Genomic DNA, 27,703 nt, shown 5'->3' on the forward strand with positions numbered 1-27,703 from the left:
ATTTATTTTAAACAGCGTTTGACATGCTTCGAAGTACGGTAATGGAATATTTAGAATTTTTTTTTGTCACGAAATGCACCCGCGCGTCACCCTTCGCATAGTGACTTGAACGCACGAACAAAACGGAGCTATTTGGATATAACTATGGATTATTTCGAACCAAAACAACATTTGTTGTTTAAGTAGAAGTCCTGGGAGTGCATTCTGACGAAGAACAGCAAAGGTAATCCAATTTTTCTTATACTAAATCTGAGTTTGGTGAGGGCCAAACTTGGTGGGTGTCAAATTAGCTAGCCATGATGGCCAGGCTATCTACTCAGAATATTGCAAAATATGCTTTCACCGAAAAGCCATTTTAAAATCTGACACCGCGATTGCATAAAGGAGTTCTGTATCTATAATTCTTAAAATAATTGTTGTTTTTTTGTCAACGTTTATCGTGAGTAATTTAGTAAATTCGCCAGAAGTTTGCGGGGGGGTATGCTAGTTCTGAACGTCACATGCTAATGTAAAAAGCTGGTTTTTGATATAAATATGAACTTGATTGAACAAAACATGCATGTATTGTATAACATAATGTCCTAGGGTTGTCATCTGATGAAGATCATCAAAGGTTAGTGCTGCATTTAGCTGTCTTCTGGGTTTTTGTGACATTATATGCTAGCTTGAAAAATGGGTGTCTGATTATTTCTGGCTTGGTACTCTGCTGACATAATCTAATGTTTTGCTTTCGTTGTAAAGCCTTTTTGAAATCGGACAGTGTGGTTAGATTAACGAGAGTCTTGTCTTTAAATAGCTGTAAAATAGTCATATGTTTGAGAAATTGAAGTAATAGCATTTCAAAGGTTTTGAAAATCGCACCACAGGATTCAACTGGCTGTTACGTAGGTGGGACGAATTCGTCCCGCCTAGCCCAGAGAGGTTAACTAGTACAATGCTCTAACCACCCGCTTTACATTTGACTCCACGAGGACCCTGCCTGTTATGCGAATGCAGTAAGAAGCCAAGGTAAGTTGCTAGCTAGCATTAAACTTCTTTAAAAAAAAACAATCATAATCACTAGTTAACTACACATGGTTGATGATATTACTAGTTTATCTAGCCTGTCCTGCATTGCATATAATCGATGCGGTGCGCATTCGCGAAAAAGGACTGTCGTTACTCCAACGTGTACCTAACCATAAACATCAATGCCTTTCTTAAAATCAATACACAGAAGTATATATTTTTAAATCTGCATATTTAGCTAAAAGAAATCCAGGTTAGCAGGCAATATTAACCAGGTGAAATTGTGTCAGTTCTCTTGCGTTCCTTGCACGCAGAGTCAGGGTATATGCAACAGTTTGGGCCGCCTGGCTCGTTGCGAACTAATTTGCCAGAATTTTACATAATTATGACACAACATTGAAGGTTGTGCAATGTAACAGGAATATTTAGACTTATGGATGCCACCCATTAGATAAAATACGGAACGGTTCCGTATGTCACTGAAAGAATAGTGTTTGAGATGATAGGTCATTAATATGGTCAAATCTGGAAACTAAGGTTTATTATATTATAGTTAACCTGTTAGGGCTAGGGGGCAGTATTGACACGGCTGGATAAAAAACGTACCCGATTTAATCTGGTTACTACTCCTGCCCAGTAACTAGAATATGCATATAATTATTGGCTTTGGATAGAAAACACCCTAAAGTTTCTAAAACTGTTTGAATGGTGTCTGTGAGTATAACAGAACTCATATGGCAGGCAAAAACCTGAGAAGATTTCATGCAGGAAGTGGCCTGTCTGACAAGGTGTCGTTCTTCTTGTCTCTGTTTATTGAAGAGTGAGGATCTTAGCTGTCCCGTGACACTTCCTACGGCTGCCATAGGCTCTCAGAAGGCGGCAAAATGCTGAATCGTGGCTTTGCAGGCTCTGGCTGAAACAAAGTAGCGTGTTTGGGTAGTGGCTGGTTACAGTACTGTGAGACTCAGGCTCGTGCCCGCGTCGACCAAAAGCGTTGTTTTCTTTCCTCTGTTTAGCTAAATGGACATTCCCGGTCGGAATATTATCGCTTTTTTACGAGAAAAATGGCATAAAAATGAATTTTAAACAGCGGTTGACATGCTTCGAAGTACGGTAATGGAATATTTAGATTTTTTTTGTCACGAATTGCGCCATGCGCACGACCCTGATTTAGCATTTCGGATAGTGTCTGGGACGCACGAACAAAACGCCGCTATTCGGATATAACGATGGATTATTTTGGACCAAACCAACATTTGTTATTGAAGTAGCAGTCCTGGGAGTGCATTCTGACGAAGACAACAAAAGGTAATCAAACTTTTGTAATAGTAAATCTGATATTGGTGAGTGCTAAACTTGCCGGGTGTCTAAATAGCTAGCCCGTGATGGCTGGGCTATGTACTTAGAATATTGCAAAATGTGCTTTCACCAAAAAGCTATTTTAAAATCGGACATATCGAGTGCATAGAGGAGTTCTGTATCTATAATTCTTAAAATAATTGTTATGCTTTTTGTGAACGTTTATCGTGAGTAATTTAGTAAATTGTTAGTGAATTCGCCGGAAGTTTGCGGGGGGTATGCTAGTTCTGAACGTCACATGCTAATGTAAAAAGCTGGTTTTTGATATAAATATGAACTTGATTGAACAAAACATGCATGTATTGTATAACATAATGTCCTCGGGTTGTCATCTGATGAAGATCAAAGGTTAGTGCTGCATTTAGCTGTCTTCTGGGTTTTTGTGACATTATATGTTAGCTTGAAAAATGGGTGTCTGATTATTTCTGGCTTGGTACTCTGCTGACATAATCTAATGTTTTGCTTTCGTTGTAAAGCCTTTTTGAAATCGGACAGTGTGGTTAGATTAACGAGAGTCTTGTCTTTAAATAGCTGTAAAATAGTCATATGTTTGAGAAATTGAAGTAATAGGATTTTTAAAGGTATTTGAAAATCGCGCCACTGGATTACACTGGCTGTTGCGTAGGTGGGACGAATTCGTCCCGCCTAGCCCAGAGAGGTTAACCTGTTGGGTCTAGGGGGCAGCATTTGCACGTCTGGATAAAAAAAATGTACCCGATTTAATCTGGTTACTAATCCTACCCAGTAACTAGAATATGCATATACTTATTATATATGGATAGAAAACACTCTAAAGTTTCTAAAACTGTTTGAATGGTGTCTGTGAGTATAACAGAACTCATTTGGCAGGCAAAACCCTGAGACATTTTCTGACAGGAGGTGGATACCCTGATGTGTTGTATTGACCTTTAAACCTATCCCATTGAAAAACACAGGGGCTGAGGAATATTTTGGCACTTCCTATTGCTTCCACTAGATGTCACCAGCCTTTACAAAGTGTTTTGAGTCTTCTGGAGGGAGATCTGACCGAACAAGAGCCATGGAACGATGATGTCCCATTAGACACCTGGCGCGCGAGTTCATGTTGGGTACCCTCGTTCCAATACGTTATAAAAGAGTATGCATTCGTCCACCTTGAATATTATTCATGTTCTGGTTAAAAAAGGCCCTAATGATTTATGCTATACAACGTTTGACATGTTTGAACGAACGTAAATATATTTTTTCCCCTCGTTCATGACGAGAAGTCCGGCTGGCTTAGATCATGTGCTAACAAGACGGAGATTTTTGGACATAAATGATGAGCTTTTTTGAACAAAACTACATTCGTTATGGACCTGTGATACCTGGAAGTGACATCTGATGAAGAGAATCAAAGGTAATGGATTATTTACATAGTATTTTAGATTTTAGATCTCCCCAACATGACGTCTAGTCTGTATCGCAACGCGTATTTTTCTGGGCGCAGTGCTCAGATTATTGCAAAGTGTGATTTCCCAGTAAGGTTATTTTTAAATCTGGCAAGTTGATTGCGTTCAAGAGATGTAAATCTATAATTCTTTAAATGACAATATAATATTTTACCAATGTTTTCTAATTTTAATTATTTAATTTGTGACGCTGACTTGACTGCCGGTTATTGGAGGGAAACGATTTCCTCAACATCAATGCCATAGTAAAACGCTGTTTTTGGATATAAATATGAACTTGATAGAACTAAAAATGCATGCATTGTCTAACATAATGTCCTAGGAGTGTCATCTGATGGAGATTGTAAAAGGTTAGTGCATCATTTTAGCTGGTTTTATGGTTTTGGTGACCCTGTCTTTGACTTGACAAAACATTACACACAACTCTTGTAAATGTACTGTCCTAACATACTCTAAATTTATGCTTTCGCCGTAAAACCTTTTTGAAATCGTAAAACGTGGTTAGATTAAGGAGATGTTTATCTTTCAAATGGTGTAAAATAGTTGTATTTTTGAAAAATTTGAATTTTGACATTTATTTGGATTCAAATTTGCCGCTCTTGAAATGCACCTGCTGTTGATGGAGTGCACCACGGGTGGCACGCTAGCGTCCCACCTAGCCCCAAGAGGTTAACCCTTTCATGCGCTAGTTCCAAATATCTCTAACGGTCGCCCCAGCGTGAGTTTTTTTATGCACGTGATGTTAGAACGTTCTCTCCATTCCAGAATGTGATTGTTACATAAACAACAACACTGAATGGCTCAGAGTGGGAGTGAGAGGTTACTGTGATTGACTGCCTGCACGCGCCATTTGTATCAATAAATCACTTTCAGAAAATGTTGTGTGTGGTATTATTGATATATTTACTATTTTATTCAGGTTTTTCAATTACCAGTGATAAATCATGCATTCCGATTTTTGCATAAATTGTAATGGGCACATAGTATGTGTGTAAAATAATGTTTTGAAGGTTGTACTGATTACGATGAGTTAAGCTAATTCCAGCTATGTGTATGGAGCCATGTTTGTTGACATACAATGCATTCTGGGTTTCACTTGATCGTCTGTCGGACCAAAGATGCTATAACAATTCGGTGAGTAAGGGTTCACTCATTTTTTGAGAACTTCAGGATGTGAATGTGAACGATGGTAGATGACACACCCCTCCAACATGCATACTATAAACAGACCAAACTAATCTTGTCTTCTCTTATTATCTTTGGTTTCTGTGAGGTAAAAAAAAGCATGGCTGCGCGCTGAAACTAATCGTCGGATTACTTTCGATATCTAGAAAGTGTTTTACTCAATTATTTTGATCAACGGTGAGCTCACCCGTGATGTGATAAATTATACATAGTAATTGCTATTAGCTAATTCATACTGTAGTTTATGTCGACCGAGAGTTCGAAAATATGACCGCTTGCTTGTGTTGCGTCAATCTTTCCTCAGTTAGCGCTAGGACAAATGTAGCCTACAATTTTCCGGTTTGGATGATTGTGTTATGCTACAGATACTTCTGTGAATATCTGAACATTGCATCCAAAAATAAACTGCTCACATTCTGGACATAACTTTGTAAAAACTGTATTTGTGTAAATAGTTTCTGAAAAAGGTGTGGCCAGCTCAAATGCTGATTGTTGCATCATTCGAAACTGACCGTTCTCAATGAGTGTTCTAATCACACGGGGTGTGATCGTACGCTTCAGGGACCACTGTAGAACGATCACACCCTGTGTGATGGTACGTGTGAAAGGGTTTTAAGTCTATGATTTGATAGAGCAGTCTGAGCGGTGGTAGGCAGCAGCAGGCTCGTAATTGTCAAAGATATATGGTTTAGAGAGAAATAGTCGACGCGTCATAATTCCTGTAATAACTTGCGGCTGAACTTGAAAGGGGTTCCTTCGTTATTTTACCGTTCATGTCTTCCATAGAGAATGTCTTGATCTACTTCAAATAAGGTCTGTGTTTTGTGCTTAAACCGCCTTGGCGTTTTGATACCCGTGTAAATCTCACTAGGTAACGTTTGTCAACATATTTTCATAAATCCACTCTACAAAAAAAATGCTCTTCGCTTATATTGATCAGAGTTATATCCTATGGATATCTACACAGTTATAAAATTGGCAAGGTGGTGTAAGCCTAAACCAAACACAGACCTTATTTTAAGTTAATCTAAAAAATATCCTATGGAATAAATGAAGGAACCGCTTTTCAGATTTTGCTAGAAGGTGTCATGGGAATTGTGACTCGCACTTTGGTAGTCAATTCTTACCATGCCCATTATTAAAATAGGATTTCCTGCATATAGAAATTACAGTTTTTGTTTCCAGCATTCATCACAGGTAACTTACTCCATTTTTATTATTCAAACAGTTGAGAGTATTTGTCTCCTAAGCAGACTCTACAGTATCGTTGTCACTTCAGAGCTGTGTGTGTGTGTGTGTGTGTTTTACAGATGGCAGAGAAACGCAGAGCACCAGTGTGGGACTATTACATTGAATTGGCACCAGGGAAAGCAAGGTGTCTTATTTGTGATAAAGATGTAAGCATGGGGTCAGCAACGCCTAAATCAGAAAATCCCACTAACCTGTGGAATCACCTTAAGAACACCCACCCAAAAGCCCATAAGGAAGCAATGATGAAAAAAGCAATGCAAATTCTTCACAAGGAAAAAGTGATAGACACGTCACAGACATCACAGGCTACAATCTTACAACTTATTAATAAACAAGCAAAATGGCAGGACAAAGACCCGAGGGCCAAGAAGATGGTGAAACAATTATTGAGATGATTGCCACTGACAACCAGCCATTCACAGTGGTGTCTGACGTTGGTTTTCAGCAGCTGATTACTCTTGCTGAACCCCGGTACAGGATCGAAGACAAATTATTTCGCACAGAAATGCTAGATAAAACGCATGAAAGAGTTGTGATGAAAGTGAAGAATCTGGTGGCACCAGTCAACGCTCCACACATGGCATTCACAACTGACTGCTGGTGAGGCACTAGAGTCCCTGATGAGCCTTACTGGACATTTCATTGACAATGTTTGGACAAGAAAACAGGTTGTGCTGAATGTCAAGACTATGAATGGATCACACAGAGGAAACTACATCAGAGAGATGTTTTTGACCATGTTGGAATACTGGGAAATCCACACAGAACGTGTAGTGTTGGTCCTCAGGGACAGTGGGGCAAACATGGTGAAAGGTATGAGACTGGCAGAGCTTCCAGACTTCAGCTGCAGTGCACACACCCTACAGCTTGTAATCAATGATGGCCTATCCAGTCAGAGAGCTGTGCTAGACATTATTGCCATGTTGAAGAGCTGTGCAACTCACTTTGACCACTCTGTACTGGCCAAACAGAGGCTGAGGGCCATTCAGGAAGAGCTTGGCCTTCCCAAACACAGCATCATCCAAGCAGTTCAAACTCGCTGGAACTCAACACTACACATGTTGCAGAGGATGTTTGAACAGAGGCGTGTACTGAATGTGTATGCAGGTGAATACGGGCACATCAGCAGTTTGTCTCTAACCTAATTGAGACTCTGGTACCTATGGAGGAGGTGACACTGGAGATGAGCCACTCCAACTCTACAGCAGCATGCATCACCCCCAGTGTGTCGGTGCTGAAGCTGATGCTGCAGCAGGAGGGTTCTTCTACTCAAGGCATCAAAACCTTACGGAAGACCATGTTGGACAGTCTGACAAGGAGGTTCTCCAAGGCAGAGGAGACAAAGTGCCTGGTGCTGGCAACTGTCCTGGATCCACGTTACACGAGCTATGCCTTCACCTCAGGGACAGCGCTAGAGAAAGCAAAAGAGTGGCTGAAGGAGTAGTCTGACCTACTAAGGAAACCAAATCCCAGAGTCACAGCAGATGCGACGAGTGAAGAGGAGGACCCAGATCCATGTGCAAAAAGGCAAAGAGTCCAGGTAGTTCAGCCACCCAGTCTGATGGACATCCTCTACGCTAGAATCCTTGGAAGCCAAGAGGGCAGGGCTGAAGTCCAGCGCAGTTTTGAAATTGAGTTTGAGCGTTACCTCACAGAGCCTGTCATTGACAGAAAGAGCGGCTTGCCTTTGAAGTGGTGGAAGCAGAATGAGGACTGACTTCGATCACTCGCTCCACTGGCAAAGTTTCTCTGTCCCCCACCTTCTTCGGTCCCAAGCGAGCGAGAGAGTGTTCAGTGAGGTGGTAATCATTTATGATAAGCGGAGGAGCAGACTGACTGGGGACCATGCAGACAAGCTCTGCTTTCTGCACTACAACCTAAGACTTCTTAACTGGGAATATTGAAGACCCATCAAAGCTGGTGGTTCGTTTTAACATATGTTCTCATGTTATTTGAGACTAAATAGATTTTATTTATGTATTATATTAAGTTAAAATAAAGTGTTCATTGTTCATTCAGCATTATTGCAATTGTCATTATCACAAAAGTGTGTATATATAATATATATAAAAAATAATTAAATAGGCCGATTTAAATCGGTATCGGCTCCTTTGGTCCTCCAATAAATCGGTATCGGCGTTGAAAAATCATAAATCGGTCAACCTCTAGTAGGTAATCCTTTCTAACATGGCTTTTTTTGAAAGATATCACGTAGTAAAACTGCATAAGTGTTGCTCTCCACTTTCTGGAGGACCAAGTTTTGAAATCAGTGGAATATGATTACGATAGCTAAGGAGATGGAGAAAATTCTGGCGTTTGATTGCAAACATGCAGACGGAGTCGTAAAGAGAACACACAAAAGGCTCCAGACGACATCTTCAAACTAAGGGCAAACATGGCATCCGTGACAAAGAGGGAGAAGTGTCCATCCATGTACATGGGTAAGAGAGTCTAGCTAACTGCATTGTCAGATACTACACGTTTCTAATTTAGTCAGAAATTCATTTTCATTTCAAGTTAAAGTGAAACTGTTAGCTAGCTAGCTAACGTTAGCTGGCTGGCAAGCTAATGTTACGTGTATGATCTGTGTAGTAATATTATTCTTATTTCAGAAGCATTTGCATTGCTAGTTATAAACTGAGGGAAAAAAGTATTTGATCCACTGCTGATTTTGTACGTTTGCCCACTGACAAAGAAATTATCAGTCTATAATTTTAATGGTAGGTTTATTTGAACAGTGAGAGACAGAACAAAAAAATCCAGAAAAACACATGTCATAAATGTTATAAAATGATTTGCATTTTATTTAAGGAAATAAGTATTCGACCCCTCTAAGTCAAAACATGACTTAGTACTTGGTGGCAAAACCCTTGTTGGCAATCACAGAGGCCAGATGTTTCTTGTAGTTGGCCACCAGGTTTGCACACATCTCAGGAGGGATTTTGTCCCATTCCTCTTTGCACATCTTCTCCAAGTCATTAAGGTTTCGAGGCTGACGTTTAGCAACTCGAACCTTCAGCTCCCTCCACAGATTTTCTATGGGATTAAGGTCTGGAGACTGGCTAGGCCACTCCAGGACCTTAATGTGCTTCTTCTTGAGCCACTCCTTTGTTGCCTTGGCCGTGTGTTTTGGGTCATTGTCATGCTGGAATACCCATCCACAACCCATTTTCAATGCCCTGGCTGAGGGAAGGAGATACTCACCCAAGATTTGACGGTACATGGCCCCGTCCATCGTCCCTTTGATGCTGTGAAGTTGTCCTGTCCCCTTAGCAGAAAAACACCCCAAAAGCATAATGTTTCCACATCCATGTTTGACGGTGGGGATGGTGTTCTTGGGGTCATAGGCAGCATTCCTCCTCCTCCAAACACAGCGAGTTGAGTTGATGCCAAAGAGCTCCATTTTGGTTTCATCTGACCACAACACTTTCACCCAGTTGTCCTCTGAATCATTCAGATGTTCATTGGCAAACTTCAGAAGGGCATGCATGTGCTTTCTTGAGCAGGGGGACCTTGCGGGCGCTGCAGGATTTCAGTATTTCACAGCGTAGTGTGTTACCAATTGTTTTCTTGGTGACTATGGTCCCAGCTGCCTTGAGATCATTGACAAGATCCTCCCGTGTAGTTCTGGGCTGATTCCTCACCGTTCTCATGATCATTGCAACTCCACGAGGTGAGATCTTGCATGGAGCCCCAGGCCGAGGGAGATTGACACTTCTTTTGTGTTTCTTCCATTTGCGAATAATCGCACCAACTGTTGTCACCTTCTCACCAAGCTGCTTGGCGATGGTCTTGTAGCCCATTCCAGCCTTGTGTAGGTCTACAATCTTGTCCCTGACATCCTTGGAGAGCTCATTGGTCTTGGCCATGGTGGAGAGTTTGGAATCTGATTGATTGATTGTTTCTGTGAACAGGTGTCTTTTATACAGGTAACAAGCAGATTAGGAGCACTCCCTTTAAGAGTGTGCTTCTAATCTCAGCTCGTTACCTGTATAAAAGACACCTGGGAGCCAGAAATCTTTCTGATTGAGAGGGGGTCAAATACTTATTTCCCTCATTAAAATGCAAATCAATTTATAACATTTTTGACATGCGTTTTTCTGGATTTTTTTGTTGTTATTCTGTCTCTCACTGTTCAAATAAACCTACCATTAAATAATTTCTTTGTCAGTGGGCAAACGTACAAAATCAGCAGGGGATAAAATACTTTTTCCCTCACTGTAGCCTGATGTTAGCTAGCTAACATCGAACCTGGTTGGTTAGCTACCTGCAGATTCATGTAGGGTTGTAACGTTACGAGTTGGGATTTTGGTTAATTGTTTAGCTAGCTACATGTCTAAAAAAAAAAATTACTCCACTATGCAAGTATCCATTTCAGTAGAATGTTGATGTCACTGCAACAACTGTCGATAGACGTAGCTGGTAAATTCGTTCTGGCTGTCTACTCCGATTTCAGAGCACTCTCGTCAGAGTGCAGAATAACTGACAAATTTACAAATGCTCAACACCCGTTGAATATGGCCAGTGTCAGTAAATGTTGTAAAAAAAAAAAACGTAATTAGATTGTTGCCAGCAGCACAGTTGCAGTCACCAATGCTCTGGACAACATAAAAATCAGCCTAACCAGCTCTGCGAGTAAAATTGTCAGAGTGAGCAGATCTCTCATTTGTGTCTGGATGTAAACTCAGCAAAAAAACAAAAAACAAACGTCCTCTCACTGTCAACTGCGTTTATTTTCAGCTAACTTAACATGTGTAAATATTTGTATGAACCTAAGATTCAACAACTGAGACAAACTGAACAAGTTCCACAGACACGTGACTAACAGAAATGGAGTAATGTGTCCCTGAACAAAGTCAAAAGTAACAGTCAGTATCTGGTGTGGCCACCAGCTGCATTAAGTACGACAGTGCATCTCCTCCTCATGGACTGCACCAGATTTGCCAGTTCTTGCTGTGAGATGTTACCCCACTCTTCCACCAAGGCACCTGCAAGTTCCCAGACATTTCTGGGGGAAATGGCCCTAGCCCTCACCCTCCAATCCAACAGGTCCCAGACATGCTCAACGGGATTGAGATCCGGGCTCTTCGCTGGCATTGGCAGAACACTGACATTCCTGTCTTGCAGGAAATCAGCCATACTGCTCGTTCTGTGCGTGGTGGCATTGTCATGCTGGAGGGTCATGTCAGGATGAGACTGCAGGAAGGGTATCACATGAGGGAGGAGGATGTCTTCCCTGTAATGCAAAGTGTTGAGACTGCCTGCAATAACAACAAGCTCAGTCCGATGATGCTGTGACACACCGCCCCAGACCAGGACGGACCCTCCACCTCCAAATCGATCCAGCTCCAGAGTACAGGCCTCGGTGTAATGCTCATTCCTTCGACGATAAACGCAAATCCGACCATCACCCCTGGTGTGACAAAACCGTGACTCATCATTGAGGAGCACATTTGCCAGTCTTCTCTATCCAGCGACAGTGGGTTTGTGCCCATAGGCGACGTTGTTGCCGGTGATGTCTGGTGAGGACCTACCTTACAACAGACCTACAAGCCCTCAGTCCAGCCTCTCTCAGTCTATTGCAGACAGTCTGAGCACTGTGGAGGGATTGTGCGTTCCTGGTGTAACTCAGGCAGTTGTTGTTGCCATCCTGTACCTGTCCCGCAGGTGTGATGTTCGGATGAACCGATCCTGTGCAGGTGTTGTTACTCGTGGTCTGCCACTGCGAGGACGATCAGCTGTCCATCCTGTCTCCTTGTAGTGCTGTCTTAGGCGTCTCACAGTACGGACATTGTAATTTATTGCCCTGGCCACATCTGCAGTTCTCCTGCCTCCTTGCAGCATGCCTAAGGCACGTTCACGCAGATGAGCAGGGACCCTGGGCATCTTTCTTTTGGTGTTTTTCAGAGTCAGTAGAAAGGCCTCTTTAGTGTCCTAACTGTGACCTTAATTGCCTACCGTCTGTAAGCTGTTAGTGTCTTAACGACCATTGCACAGCTGTATGTTCATTAATTGTTTATGGTTCATTGAACAAGCATGGAAAACAGTGTTTAACCTCTATGGGCTAGGTGGGACGCCCGCCTACTCAACAGCCAGTATAATCCCGTGGCGCGATATTCAAATACCTTAGAAATGCTATTACTTCAATTTCTCAAACATATGACTATTTTACACCATTTTAAAGACAAGACTCTCGTTAATCTAACCACACTGTCCGATTTCAAAAAGGCTTTACAACGAAAGCAAAACATTAGATTATGTCAGCAGAGTACCCAGCCAGAAATAATCAGACACCCATTTTTCAAGCTAGCATATAATGTCACATAAACCCAAACCACAGCTAAATGCAGCACTAACCTTTGATCTTCATCAGATGACACCCCTAGAACATTATGTTATACAATACATGCATGTTTTGTTCAATCAAGTTCATATAAATATCAAAAAACAGCTTTTTACATTAGCATGTGACTAGCATTCCCACCGAACACGTCCGGTGAATTTACTAAATTACTCACGATAAACGTTCACAAAAAACATAAATTATTTTAAGAATTATAGATACAGAACTCCTCTATGCACTCGATATGTCCGATTTTAAAATAGCTTTTCGGTGAAAGCACATTTTGCAATATTCTAAGTAGATAGCCCAGCCATCACAGGCTAGCTATTTTGACACCAACAAAGTTTGGCACTCACCAAACTTTGATTTACTATTAGAAAAGTTTGATTACCTTTGGTGTTCTTCGTCAGAATGCACTCCCAGGAGTTCTACTTCAATAACAAATGTTGGTTTGGTCCCAAATAATCCATAGTTATATCCAAATAGCGGCGTTTTGTTTGAGCGTTCAATACACTATCTGAAGGGTAAATAAGGGTCACGCGCCCGACGCGTTTCGTGACAAAAAAAAAATCTAAATATTCCATTACCGTACTACGAAGCATGTCAACCGCTGTTTAAAATCAATTTTTATGCCATTTTTCTCATAAAAAAGCGATAATATTCCGCCCGGGAAAGCATGTTTACGTTCAAAGAGAGAGAAAATAAAAACATCTCGTGCCCCAGTCTAAGGGTCCTCTGACCGGCCACTATCCAAACGCGCTAATGTTTTTCAGCCAGGGGCTGCCTCGATATCATTCAGCTTTTTCCCGGGTTCTGAGAGCCTATGGGAGCTGTAGGAAGTGTCACGTTACAGCAAAGATCCTCAGTCTTCAATAAACAGAACCAAGAAGAACAAGAACTTGTCAGACAGGCCACCTCCTGTCAGGATTTGTCTCAGGTTTTTGCCTGCCATATGAGTTCTGTTTTACACAGACACCATTCAAACAGTTTTAGAAACTTTTGGATGTTTTCTATCCAAAGCCAATAATTATATGCATATTCTAGTTACTGGGCAGGAGTAGTAACCATATTAAATCGGGTACGTTTTTTATCCGGCCGTGAAAATACTGCCCCCATCCCCAACAGGTTAAACCCTTTACAATGAAGACCTGAAGTTATTTGGATTTTTAGGAATAATCTTTCAAAGACAGGGTCCTGAAAAAGGGACTTCTCTTTTTTTGCTGAGTTTAGCTAGCCAACGTTAGCCAGTTAGCTTGGGTGCTTGACTGCTGTTAGGTCAGAACGCTTGGATCAACCCTACTTTTCAGCCAGAGCATCCAGTGTGCACTCTGAGAATGAAACACTCAATTACGAATGGACAATCTGACAACACAGTTTATTTACACCCAGAGCACAGTCTGGCACTCCAGATTAAATTTACCAACACACCCGTAGTATAAACCAGCCTTTAGTGTTTTAATCTTTGGTTGTTTAGTACATAGCCGCACATGTGAATCCTTAAAGAGATGGGTGGGGCTAAAGCTTAGAAGGGTATGAATGATGCTGAATGAATGTAGACAAAGCAGAGCTCTCCAGTGGGTACTAAAACATTCAAGGGACATTTTCTCAAAATTGAGGTTACAAGTTTATCAACTTTCAAAGCAGAATTACTTTCCCATTGTTCCTCAACTGTAGAGTATGGTATAACATTTTCTAGCTCTGAGTCTCTTCATTTATCCAATGTAAAACACCATTTCAAGACCGAATCAAGCCGGTCGGTCACAGGTGTGCAAAGTTCTTATTAGACTTACCCAAGAAGACTCACAGCAGTAATTGCTGCCAAATGTGTTTCTACCATGTACTGTCTCAGGGGGGTGAGTACTTATCTAATCAAGGTATATCGTTTTTTTGATTCATTAATCTTTAAAAAATATAGAGAATTGTTCTACTTAGACAGTAATGTGTAGATCGTTGACCAAAAAAATACAATTAAATCCATTTTATAACAATAAAATGAAGAAATAGACTTTCTATAGGCACTGTATCTGATGCTGTCTGGCAACAGATACATGGGCTACATACAGTAAGTCAGAGGCGCTGTTTCGATCAATCTGATGCTTCCTCCGATGAGATAGTTTCAGCCACTTGTGAATTGAAGGAAAGTTGGCAGTTGAACAGTGCACTGTTCAGATGCTAGAATTATTTTGGGATAATTGTGCTATGGGTAAAAAAAATCTCTCATCAAATCACTTCAAAAAGTGACTGTTTCATGTTACATTAAAAGGTAATACATTTTTACAGTTAAATTACTCACAAATGAAAACAATTGGGGGGTGAGGAACAGGGCCTCTGCCTGGGACCTCCAAATAACTAAGTCGGCTCCAAATATGATTTTTACTTCATGCATCGAAATCATACAATTTTTATTTTAAACATAACCATTAAGATTTGTTGACAATTTGGACTTTGTGGCTACTATACAAGCTAATTGGAACCTAATTACAGAAGGAGTCCATTGAGCAGGAAGACCAGGTGTGCGCGTGCGCAATACCGCGCGAGCGAACCACTACTAAAATATTGCTTCACGGTAAATACAAATGGACAATTGTCCTTATCACAACAAACGTCATAAACCGACGAACATGTGTGCCCATACCTTCATAAATGTTAACAGCAATTAATCTTTGTGCAAAAGCTCAAAGCAGTTTCTGTAGGATGTGATATCGTGCAATTCGGTCCATGGCAGATAAAGGCTGGAAAATAAATTCAATCATTTAAAAATCAGCAAATTTCAACGAAGCCTTTCAGTCTTTAAAAAGTTCGGAGTTAAACAGTGCAAAAACAAAGTATCTGACTCACCCGGGATCTTTAGTGTGAATTTGGGACAGCAAAAATGCATATAAAACGTTTGGAAAACACACAATAACAACGAGCTAGCTGGGACAAACGACACAGAACACTATGCAATGGTGTGGAGTCGCACGTCCCCACAGCAGCTCGCGCTTTTCAAACTATACCTGAAGATGTGTCTTGGAGATATCTCTCCAACTGCGGAAATGTGAGCTCCGGTAGATCCAGTAAAGCTCCGTAACGCTCTAGAAAAGAGCATATCACGGCGTAGCTTGGGCACAAATCGGAGGAGAAACCCGCCGATGGAGCCGAGGCAGCCATATTTTCCAATGGTGGAACAGCAGACTCGAAAAGCTCGGCGGACCAATGATTGCCCACAATTCACCGCGAAAAGGAAAATAGCAGCCCAGAGGTCTTTGCGGTAAAAAGTGAAATTACTAATGTAAAGAGTATGCGCGGGGAATGATCCTTCGGTGATAATTTTGGCACTGATGAAGGTGCGAACAGTTTCACATTCTTCCATAGTTAGGCAATTTAGCCCCAAATAAATACATAGAAAGTCTGCCATACAGTGGCTCGGACGCAGCTGCCATTTTGTAGCTTGAATAACTTCTACAATGTGATACACTGCCTGCCTATTGGCAATTGTATTAATTCATCCACTTGTAACATGTAACGCCAGGAACACTCAGTGGGGATAAAAGTAAAGATACCATCATAGAAAATGGCTCAAAAAATGAAAGTCACCCTGTAAAATACTACTTGAGTTAGTCTAAAAGTATTTGGTTTTAAATATACTTAAGTATCAAAAGTAAAAGTATAAATAATTTCAAATTCCTTATAAAAAGCAAACCAGATGGCATCGTCTTTTATTTACAGATTGCCAGGGGCATGCTCCAACACTCAGGCATAATTTAAAAACAAAGTATGTGTTTAGTGAGATCAGGGGCAGTAGGGATGTCATCTTGATAAATGTGTGATTCAGGCAATTTTCCTGACCTGCTAAGCATTCAAAATGTAACGAGTACTTTTGGGTGTCAGAGAAAATGGAGCAAAAAGTACATTATTTTCTTTAGGAATGTGGTTAAGTAAAAGTTGTCAAAAATAAATAGACGTATAGATATCCCCAAAAACTAAGTATTTTTACTTATTCATCCATTGGATTAGTCTCCACAGCAAAAATATAATTTTGGGAAAACTATATAATTATTAGTTTTCCATGCAAAGCTGTATTTCACCCATCTAAAACATGATTTTGCTAATGATTTAGAAGTCAATTACCCTGATTTTTCAAATGCAATGAGTGATGGTAAATACTGACACAGGTAATGTTACAAAAGTATGTGGACATCCCTTCAAAATTAGTGGATTCGGCCAATTCAGCCACACCCGTTGCTGACAGGTGTATAAAATCGAGCACAGCCATGCAATCTCTATAGACAAACATTGGCAGTAGAATGGCCTTACTGAAGAGCTTAGTGACTTTCCATATGGCAGTCATAGGATGCCACCTTCCCAACAAATCAGTTTGTAAAATATCTGCCCTGCCCCCTTCAACTGTAAGTGCTGTTATTGTGAAGTGGAAATGTCTAGGAGCAACAAAAGGCTCAGCCACAATGTTGCAGGCCACACAAACTCACAGAACTGAACCGCCAAGTGCTGAAATGCGTAAAAATAGTTTGTCCTCGGTTGCAACACTCACTACCAAGTTTGAAACTGCCTCTGGAAGCAACGTCAGCACAAGAACTGTTTGTCGGGAGCTTCCATGGGAGAGCAGCCGCACACAAGCCTAAGATCACCATGCGCAATGCCAAGCTTCGGCTGGAGTGTTATAAAGTTTGCCTCCATTGGACTCTGGAGCAGTGGAAACGAGTTCTCTGGAGTTATGAATCACGCGTCACCATCTGACAGTCTCGACGGACCAATCTAGGTTTGGTTGATGCCATGAGAACGCTACCAGATCGAATGCATAGTGCCAACTGTAAAGTTTGGAGGAGGCATAATGGTCTGGGGCTGTTTTTCATGGTTCGGGCTAGGCCCCTTACTTCCAGTGAAGGGAAATCTTAACGCTACAGTATACATACTAGACGATTCTGTGCTTACAACTTCTTGGCAACATTTTGGGGAAGGCCCTTTCCTGTTGCAGCATGACACTGCCCCCATGCACGAAGCGAGGTCCATACAGAAATGGTTTGTTGAGATCAGTGTGGAAGAACTTGACTGGCCTGCACAGAGCCCTGAACTCAACCCCATCGAAAACCTTTGGGATGAATTGGAACGCCGACCGCAAGCAAGGCCTAATTGCCCAACATCAGTGCTTGACCTCACTAATGCTCGTGGCTGAATGGAAGCAAGTCCCCACAGCAATGTTCCAACATCTAGTGGAAAGCCTTCCCAGAAGAGCGAAGGCTGTTATAGCAGCAAAGGGGGGACCAACTCCATATTAATACCCATGATTTTGGCATGAGCAGTTGTCCATACTTTGTCATACAAAATGTACCAGATAAGAAAATAATAATAATTACACATGCAATTGTAATTCACACAGACACTTGTTAAATTGCTCAACTTTTCACAAATTAAGTAAAAGTAACAGTTTGGCAACTGGTTGCAACTACATTCTAGATGCTCTTTGGTGGGTATCAAGATAACCAAAGTGACTTTAAAAGGCAAAGGCTCCGTTTTAAAGCAAGTATTGTGTAACTTCCCATAGTGAAAGGCAATTTGGTCAAATCATTTCAAAGAAAACATTTACAAACATTTACTATTTTTATTTTTTTTCTCAACACTTGAAAAAGGTATTTGGAGAATTTCCAGATGACTCATGATGACCTGTTTTTGAAAAAAAAAGGGAAAAATAGATCAGACATTTTGCTACCTTAAACCTTTTAGCACTCCTTTTAGGCTATGCTAACAAAATGCATAGATTTACCGTAATTACCGGACTATTAAGCGCACCTGAATATAAGCTGCACCCGCTGAATTAAATTTTTTATTTTGAACATAAATAAGCCGCACATGTCTATAAGCCGCAGGTACCTACCGGTACATTGAAACAAATTAACTTTACACAGGCTTTAACGAAACACGGCTTGTAACAAAAATAAATAGGCTTTAACGAAACACGGCTTGTAACAAAAAATAAAAAATTAGCAGTAAGCTTTAGTTGTCTTTTTGCACTGAGTCAATTCCTCACGCTGCTGTTTCCAACGTCTTATCATCGACTCATAAAGACCAAGCTCCCGTGCAGCAGCTCTATTTCCTTTTCCTACAGCCAGATCAATCGCCTTCAACTTGAAAGCTGCATCATGTGCACTTCTCCGTGTCTTTGCCACGATGAGGGTGACAAAATGACTACCGTAATCAGAATGATGGGAAGTTTGAGAGCGCTCGATTTAATCTAAACAGTAAACAAAAAAGTTGTTTGAAATTGCCGAACGGGTTAAGGTCATTGGTCTAATGAAAGCTTCATGCCGCCAAAAAAACTGAGCACGTCACAGAATGTGTTTTTTTGAAAGTGGGAAAGTGAAAGCGGGAAAAATCCATATATTAGCCGCGTCATTGTTTAAGCCGCGAGGTTCAAAGCTGGGAAAAAAGTTGCGGCTTATAGTCTGGAATTTACGGGTATGTCAACGGGTGACGTGGTGTCTGAAACCAAGCGTCCCTGCCAGCCGTGGGATGCAGACAGACCGAGGTAGTAGAAAACAGGGTTTCTGTGTTCGGGGGGAACGACAAAGCAGCACTGTGCAAGCTGTACTGGAACTTATCCTGCCTTTTTAACACTTAGCTAAACCTGCCTTACATTGGGAAAATTGTGACTCTGGTTTGGGGCTCCCTCATGGTTATGCTGTGGGGATGGGTGTCGCAGGTGCGACGGCAGCTGCCTCCGGCTTGGCTCCCTTCTGCTCTGAGATGGGGGTTGAAGGGACCTGCTCGTCCTTGGGTTCCACGATGCTCACGTGGTCGGGGAGAGGCTTCTTGGGGCCGATCTTACCGCTGGGATCCCAGGGCAGCATGATCTTCACCTTGATCCCCAGCACACCTTTGGACAGGCAGAACAGATTGCACCTCAAGTATTTGACACCATTTCACCACTTATCATTTCTGGTCCTGTTCCATAAGACGACAAGTCGTCTTGATTAGTGTTGTCACTATACAAACCTTGTACTAACGATACCAGGCCAATTATCACGATACCAAGCAGTATTGCGATGCCATAGGGGGAAATCAGCAGCCTAGTGTCCTGTTCACCCCCCAGACGCTTGTTCCCGGTTTCAGGATTCGTACAGACCGTGGCAAGTCAAGTAAGGACTTTCAAGTACTAATATCTATTTAAGGACCATCAATTTGTAACAGTTAATATTATGCAATTGTTTCTTGTTACCACCAGGTGGCAATATATTGCCACAACCTCATGGGGGAAAAACAGTATTCATCACTACCTTACAAGTTCTACTAAATAATACGATGTTTCACTACATATGAGTGTTAAGTCAGTACTAATGATTTTGTAATTTGAGTAGTGACGAGCAGAGTTGAGACATGTCTACTGGTGAACACATTTCCAATTCACATTACACAATTCCAGCTGAATGACTGTTTTTATTGAGTACTTGGGAATCTACTAATTAATAGATTTAGAAAAGCGTCTTGCGTCCGACTGCAGCTTTAGTGTTGCTGGACGGGAAAGGGCGGGTGGCATGTGTGAGGGGTAAATGGCATGTGAACGGCCACCAGAATGGCAGGCACACGGCTGCCGCTTGATAAAGCAGAATATCGCCCCGTAAATGAGGCTATTGGCAAAAAAGCTGGAGGTTGTTGCAGAGAAGTGTGGGATGGTTGGGTCCAGTGATGTGGTGGTAAAAAAAGGTGGGTAAACTATACTGGACAAAAATATAAGACGCAACGTGTAAAGTGTTGGTCCAATGTTTTCAGAGCTGAAATTAGAGATCCCAGAAATGTTCCATTCCCACAAAAGGTAGATTTAATACTACATTTGCCTGGTATTTTAGCTATCGATGTGACATTGCCAGGCAGGTACAGTCAGTTCTGTACCTGAGTGGCAGTGTGGATGGGATGAGCGAGCTCACCTGGCAACCACAGCATGAAACACGTGAGGAAACAAAACTCAGTAGTCTGCCTGTAAATTAATTTGTAAGACCAACACATTTTTCTAATATTTTTCATTAACATATTTGGTTATTATCTGTTCTCTCATTTTAATCCAAGTACTTTCAACTACCAATTTGAGAAATTTTTTGATTTAAGGACTTCCAATACTTTAATTTCTGAGTTCCAAATTCAAGTACTTTAAGCACCTCAAGCGCCTTGTGCGAACCCTGCGTTTTCAAAACGTTCTACATATGTGCTACGCAAAAAGCTGTCACAAATTCACACATCTATTCAATACAGCACATTGAATTTAACTTCACTGTATAATAGAATATTGCATAGAATGGCTGATTTGCTCATATTTGCAAAGGCCTACCTGTGATTTGGTTGGAGGAATATACATGCATAATGAGCTGCATGTCATTGTGGCAATAAGGGTAAAACACTGAATAAAACGTTCTTTACACTTCAGTTAAAACAGACCCTCTCCCGCCCTTCCTCACACACTCTCTCCCACAAACACACGCACATTACTCACAACTTTTAAAACATTGGGCACCAAACATAATTTAAGGAGCAAAAGAAAGACATTTTGTATATAGTTTAGGCTTACATTAGCCCTATATAAAACCTACCTTTGAAGCACATCTCATGAGTATCCGACCCTTTTCTTCCTGTGCTAATCAAATTTGCCGTTAAGTTACCAGGTTGTTAGCTAGCTAGGTAAACTGACTGAATGTTGGTTGTTATCAAACCAATAATTTGTGACCCAGGATTAGTTTAAAACGGCCTGCTACATGGTTTGTGAAATTAAATATCATGCACGCGAATCCCAATGGAAAGCAATAAAGACATTTACGGTAATATGGGTCATGTTTTAACCGTTTTCTTTACCCTCTGGCACTCAGAGGCTGCATGACAGTGAACTTGTAAAATCTACTCAGACTGGCCTGTGCTCTTGGTTATAACAGGTGATGAATTTATACAAGGTGTCAACATTGCTTGCTCTGCCTGCTGCTCCAATGTAACAAATCAAGAATCATCAGGGTCTGCATCCCCATTCGCCATCAAGGCAAAATTATATTTTAAAAACTGATGGAGGAATAGATGATCATGAAGAGCAGACAGAGAGAAGCAGGTGAGTGAGGGCTGGTAGAGGATGCGGCTGGCTGATTACAGCTGCCACACGTGATATGCGCATGAAAGTGATGTGGATATTATTGCACATGAACATACAAGAGACTAGTGCCTGTTGCTTAAATGAAACAGACCTCATAAAATTTTTATAACCGACGCCAGCAGATTCTTTAAATCGGTAGGGCTGAAAAATGTGGTAGTATCATGAAACGGTACCACGGTATTCTAAAATGTTGGTATCATAAGTATCATGATGTTTTGGTACAGTGATACTACTGTGGTACCGGTATACTGCTGTGCAACACTAGTCTTGACCTGGCCCATCTAATGCCCGATCCACACTATAGGGCCGATCCGAACCATATGGAGCTAGCTTGGATAATTTCTTCTCACTGTGTGCATCCCAATAATATCGCCTCTCTCTTGAAGTGTGCATTCATTCCCTACTTCCAACAAATCAAACAAAAAAATGGTAGATGCATAGGCTAGTGGGAGTTTCCACCATGTCTTATACAAGTCATTTCCTTTCAAATCAGTTAACTTCTCTAGGGTAGGGGGCAGTATTTTGACGTCCGGATGAAAGGCGTGCCCAAATTAAACTGCCTGCTACTCGGGCTCAGAAGGTAGGATATGCATATTATTAGTAGATTTGGATAGAAAACACTCTGAAGTTTCTAAAACTGTTTGAATGATGTCTGTGAGTATAACATAACTCATATGGCAGGCAAAAACCTGAGAATAATCCAACCAGGAAGTGGGAAATCTGAGGGTTGTAGTTTTTTCAAGTGATTGCCTATTGCTTATACAGTGACTTAGGGTTCATTTTGCACTTCCTAATGCTTCCACTAGATGTCAACAGTCTTTAGAACGTTGTTTCATACTTATACTGTGAATATTGAGCGAACAAGAGGGCCTGGAGTCAGATGACTGAGGAAATGACATGAGCTCAGAGGGGCGCGCTCACCTGAGTGTGAGCTGTGTTCCTTTTCTTTTCTGAAGACATTGGAATTGTCCGGTTGGAATATTACTGAAGATTTGTTAACAACATCCTAAAGATTGGTGCTATACATCATTTGACATATTTCTTACGAACGTAAATATAACTTTTTTTGACTTTTCGTCGTGACAATTTCGCGCTTCCTGCATTTGGAGTAGTGGACTGAACGCGTGAACAAAAAGGAGGTATTTGGACATAAATGATGGACTTTATCGAACAAAAAAACATTTATTTTGGACCTGGGATTCCTGGGAGTGCATTCTGATGAAGATCAAAGGTAAGGGAATATTTATAATATTATTTCTGAGTTTTATTGACTCCAGAAAATGGCGGGTTTGGTTTCGTGTCTGAACGCTGTACTCAGATTATTGCAAAGCGTGCTTTCACTGTAAAGTTTTTTTGAAATCTGACACAGCGGTTGCATTAAGGAGAAGTGTATCTATAATTCTTTGAATTCCAGTTTAATATTTTATCAACATTTATGATGAGTATTTCTGTAAATTGATGTGCTCATTCACCGGAAGTTTTGGGAGGCAAAACATTTCTGAACATTACATGCCAATGTAAAATGGTTTTTTTGGATATAAATATGAACTTTATCGAGTAAAACATACATATATTGTGTAACATGAAGTCCTATGAGTGCCATCTGATCAAAGGTTAGTGATTCATTTTAGCTGTATTTCTGTTTTTTGTGACGCCTCTCCTTGCTTGGAAAATGGCTGTGTGGTTTTTCTTGTCAAGGTGATGTGCTAACATAATTAATAATAATAATAATCTAATGCTATGCTTTCGCCGTAAAGCCTTTTTGAAATCGGACAATGTGGTTGGATTAAGGAGAAGTGTATCTTTAAAATGGGATATAATAGTTGTATGTTTGAGAAATTTGAATTATGAGATTTTTGTTGTTTTGAATTTGGCGCCCTGCTATATTGAATAGAGTGTCCCGCAGGTGGGACGGTCACGTCCCACATACCCAAGAGAGGTTAAGGGAAGTAAGCAAGCAAGTACACACTTTGGGATGAATAAGAGATCATTGGGACATAGCCACATTAGAACTGCTGGAATGGACAGCAACCATGGTGGATGTGTAAAGAGGCCAGTCCAGACAGCTTGGGCCTATAGTGTGAATCAGGCATAAAATCCCACGGTGACCTCACCTTGACGGAGCAGCACATGGCGGACAGCAGTGTCGACGTAGTAGTTAACGGGGTCTCCGCTGTGGATCATGAGGCCATCCACGAACTTCATAGATTTGGCCCTCTGACCCCTGAGCTTTCCAGAGACCACCACCTCGCAACCCTTGGACCCGCTCTCCATGATGAAGCGCAGGACACCATAGCAGGCTCTGCAACACCAAAACAAGCAGAATTAAAACACCATATATTCTTACAAGTCCCAGGTCTTCAACTCTGCCAGACAGTGCCATGAAAAATGACAACAATATACAAAAGATAATCGCAGTCTTGATCTCCTAAACTCTATTCATCCCACCCTTTAGAGTAGTGTGTAAAATATTGTAAATGATGAGATTGCGCTCTAACACTGGGATCTTCCAGTTTCAACTAACACCTAAAATAATAACTGAAGTCACAAGAGGTGTACCGTACCACTGCGTCACTTCACTATATTTTCAAGGTTTGACAGGATGGGCATTAAGAATGTCCGTTCAAGTACTCATAAATTATTCATTCGAGTTTTAAAAAGTGAAACAGGGCTGAAAGCAAAACGTTTACAGTACACAACTGAAAACTAAACTTAACATTTTGACAGCACTTGACATACTCCACAAAACACAAACATCTTAGAGTTTGAAATGTTGTCAGTGCTTACACATTTGACCTGCTAAATAGTTGCATTTAAAAAAAAAATTGCAGGGATTTTTTGCCATTAATCTTTGGGAGGGCCAGTATAGTTGCATCTCCAAATTTAGAGCAGAGTAAAACAAAAATTTAGATTTTTTTTAAATGAACACAACTTCTCGGGATGAAAACACTTTTAGTGTAAACTTAAACCCTTAAAACCAGACTGAGCATGTAGGAAAGATAATGGACCATTTTTTTTAAATATATATAATCTTTGAAAACTAACAATCAACAAAATACAAAACTAGAGTCAGGGAGATTTGAACATTACAAAAACTATTAATTTAGCAGTATTGATTTAGTTAATTATGTTTGAGCAAAAGAACACAGCATTAGCCATAGAAAAATGCATATAATTGCAGAACATCTTTTAAACTGCAACATTTTCTCTCAGCTCCATGGCAAAATGTGTAGAATTGCTGGAAAATTGCTTTAAAGCTGGAGAGAGAGAAATACTCAATCGTGGACACTCTTACTGACAGTTTTGGCAACTTTGCATGATGTATTGTTGTCTTTACCTTCTTGTCCTTTGTGCTGTTGTCTGTGCCCAATAATGTTTGTACCATGTTGTGCTGCTGCCATGTTGTAGTCATGATGTGTTGCTACCATGCTGTGTTGTCATGCGTTGCTGCCATGCTATGTTGTTGTCTTAGGTCTCTCTTTATGTAGTGTTGTGTTGTCTCTTGACGTGTGTTTTGTCCTATATTTTTATTTAATTTATTTTTAATCCCAGCCCCCGTCCCCGCAGGAGGCTTTTTGCCTTTTGGTAGGTCGTCATTGTAAATAAGAATTTGTTCTTAACTGACTTGCCTAGTTAAATAAAGGTTAATAAATCAATTAAAAAGTAACTAATACAAACCTTTAATCAAGTACTAACCATAGTTAGTACGAGAAAACACAGGGCAAAGATCCTCACCTGCGGACAGCCAGACCCCCAAGAAGCTTGTAGCGCAGGGACTCTGCCTGGGCGATGGCGCACAGACCACGAGTGGCAACCTTCTCAGCATACAGCTGATGGCAAGAAAAACAGACAAGGACAGTTATATAACCACACTCACAGTATGTTAAACACTTTCTGCTCTGTGAAAGTTTGCAGGGGACCAGACGACAATGATAGAATTTCTGGTAGTATTTGACAAGGAATGAGCCACAAGTAAATATTAACTTTATAGTCATCCACCACCCCTAAAATATGACCCTGAAGCAATGAAAACAAAAATGTAGAGATCTATCATGGCCATAACATGACAATGGGTGTCTGAAACCAACCATCCCTTACCTCAACACTGCCCTCTGGGAAGCCAAACCTCTTCTGGACCACTGCAGTCAGCTCACGGATACGACGCCCCTTCTCACCAAGAACGTTTTGTGTCCTGGAGAAGGAGGATTTGGTCTGTTGGCACCTCACAGGTTGAGTCAACTCACTGGCTCTCAACAGTAGTGTTCATTATCAGAGTCAACTTTCAAAAAATCTAAGTTTGTCAGATAGTCAAACCTCATGTGGTCACATGTGGAGAAAAGTTCACTATCCCACCCATTGCAGAAAACGCATTGAAAATATAGGGAACATTATTGCATTCACCATGAACGGTGATCATCACGCACTCATTAATAATTACATTTACATTTAAGTCATTTAGCAGACGCTCTTATCCAGAGCGACTTACAAATTGGTGCATTCACCTTATGATATCCAGTGGAACAACCACTTTACAATAGTGCATCTAAATCTTTTATAGCTATAAACCACAACCCAAAATAAAGGGAACAGATATGCACAATGTAATGTCCAGAGCTAATCTTTTTTGGGGGGGGGGGGGTCAGGCATATAGCTGGACATGCACAACCAATAGTGTGGATTCATCTTGACAGACTACTTTTGAGGTCAAAACATCTGACAAACTTTGATTTTGGAGTAGAATGTCAGTACGCCACTAGTCCTGTGGTTTTGATGTCCAGGTTTTTGGACTCACCTGGTAGCCAGGATGATGATTTCGGTCCTGGTTGGGGTGACACGAACCTCCACACCAGAGTAGCCATCCTCAGCGAGCTCTCTGGTGAGGAACTCGTTCAGTTCAGCTTTGAAGATGCCATCAGCGACAAACTGTAAAAATATGAAGACAGGAGGAGTGTGAGTGAGGTAATCAGCAAGTAATTTAGCAGGGACAGTTTGAAATACAGCATCCTGGCTGCTCATTGCAACAATCAGTAGACTTACCAAGGACACATCATGTCTAACCAAAGTAATGATTGGAATGTTACATGTACTCTTCGATCACATTAGAAAATAGTTTAACTCTCCTGGTCGAACCGAGAGAACCCCATCTATCCGGAGGCAACTTATTTTTCCAACGCACACATTATCTGGCCTCACGGTGGCATGTTGATGTTTTATGGAAAACTGGTATAGTAATATTGTACGACCTAAACTTTCATGACCAGGAGAATACCCTGCAGGTTGGGGATTGATTGACATTTTGAAGCTGCCGATAAGGTACCGGTGGGTTAGTTAACATCTTTAGCAAACTACACTGGTCAATGAAGAATATATTTCAACACACTACAGTACTGATCATGTGCGCATGTTGCCTAGCATGCTAGGTCACCAGCCGTAAAAAAAAAAAAAAAACGGAAAATTGTACATTTTACCGCAGTAACTAACTGCTTAACTATAAGAGTGGTTTCTATATATGTGACCTCAACTCTCTAAAACTAAAGATAATTCGGTACAAACCTTCCTCTTCTTAGATATTTGCACTGCCATCTTGGGACGTGTCATAGACCGGAAAGACTGTTCCGCTTCCCGGAAATAACCATATGCTATTGTTTTCATTTAAACGCATGCACATTCCCAGATTTGCCTCTTCCTCACTGCGTTAGGTAGAATAGCTGAAATACGTACAAAATGTAATTGATCTGGAATTTTATACAATTATATTTATTTCTGTCAAGTAGTGTACGTTCTAGTTTGTCTTAGCTTTGTTGTCTTTGGTTTTTGCCCCAACACTACAACAGATTCAAACACAGCTGAAAGTATTTTTTCCAAAAACAACTAAGCTAAAACTGACAAACTAAAACGTACACTACTACCTAACGATTTTTTTCGTCTTGTTAATAGCCGGAAGTACACGCTTAAGGTGTGTTTACTGTAAAAGGAAGACAAAAATGTTAGCTAACATGCAGACGT

The 27,703-nt window shown here is 40.9% G+C and overlaps 2 protein-coding genes across 2 annotated transcripts in view; both read right to left on the reverse strand.

The window, feature by feature from the left end:
- The window catches only part of LOC106567587 (remodeling and spacing factor 1), a 67,343-nt gene extending 49,401 nt beyond the window's left edge, over positions 1-17,942 (reverse strand). Inside the window, exon 1 of the mRNA XM_014137088.3 lies at positions 15,573-17,942. Coding sequence (XP_013992563.3) covers positions 15,573-15,726 — 154 coding nt within the window. The 5' untranslated portion in view covers positions 15,727-17,942. The remainder of the gene's footprint in view (positions 1-15,572) is intronic.
- A 219-nt stretch (positions 17,943-18,161) lies between these two features.
- On the reverse strand, positions 18,162-27,491 carry LOC106567588 (small ribosomal subunit protein uS3). The gene is made up of 7 exons (XM_014137090.3): positions 27,251-27,491; positions 26,490-26,620; positions 25,796-25,889; positions 25,433-25,527; positions 23,812-23,999; positions 19,208-19,447; positions 18,162-18,237 (listed from the first exon to the last, which is right to left on the reverse strand). Exons 1-6 carry the CDS (start codon positions 27,347-27,349, stop codon positions 19,248-19,250), a joined length of 807 nt encoding a protein of 268 aa, XP_013992565.1. The 5' UTR covers positions 27,350-27,491; the 3' UTR covers positions 18,162-18,237; positions 19,208-19,247.
- Between the last annotated feature and the right edge of the window lie 212 nt (positions 27,492-27,703).

The sequence above is a fragment of the Salmo salar genome, chromosome 13 (genome assembly GCF_965601325.2).
Source record: "Salmo salar chromosome 13, fSalSal1, whole genome shotgun sequence".
Lineage (NCBI taxonomy): Eukaryota > Metazoa > Chordata > Actinopteri > Salmoniformes > Salmonidae > Salmo > Salmo salar.

Bases quoted from the DNA above. Each gene is read 5' to 3' on its own strand.
- LOC106567588 (XM_014137090.3), bottom strand. From the start codon at position 27,349: ATGAAAACAATAGCATATGGTTATTTCCGGGAAGCGGAACAGTCTTTC. The intron at 25,528-25,795 runs GTAAGGGATGGT...TCTTGCCATCAG, and splicing joins TCCCAGAGGGCAGTGTTGAG to CTGTATGCTGAGAAGGTTGC. The intron at 19,448-23,811 runs GTGAGGTCACCG...GCCTGTCCAAAG, and splicing joins CCATGTGCTGCTCCGTCAAG to GTGTGCTGGGGATCAAGGTG.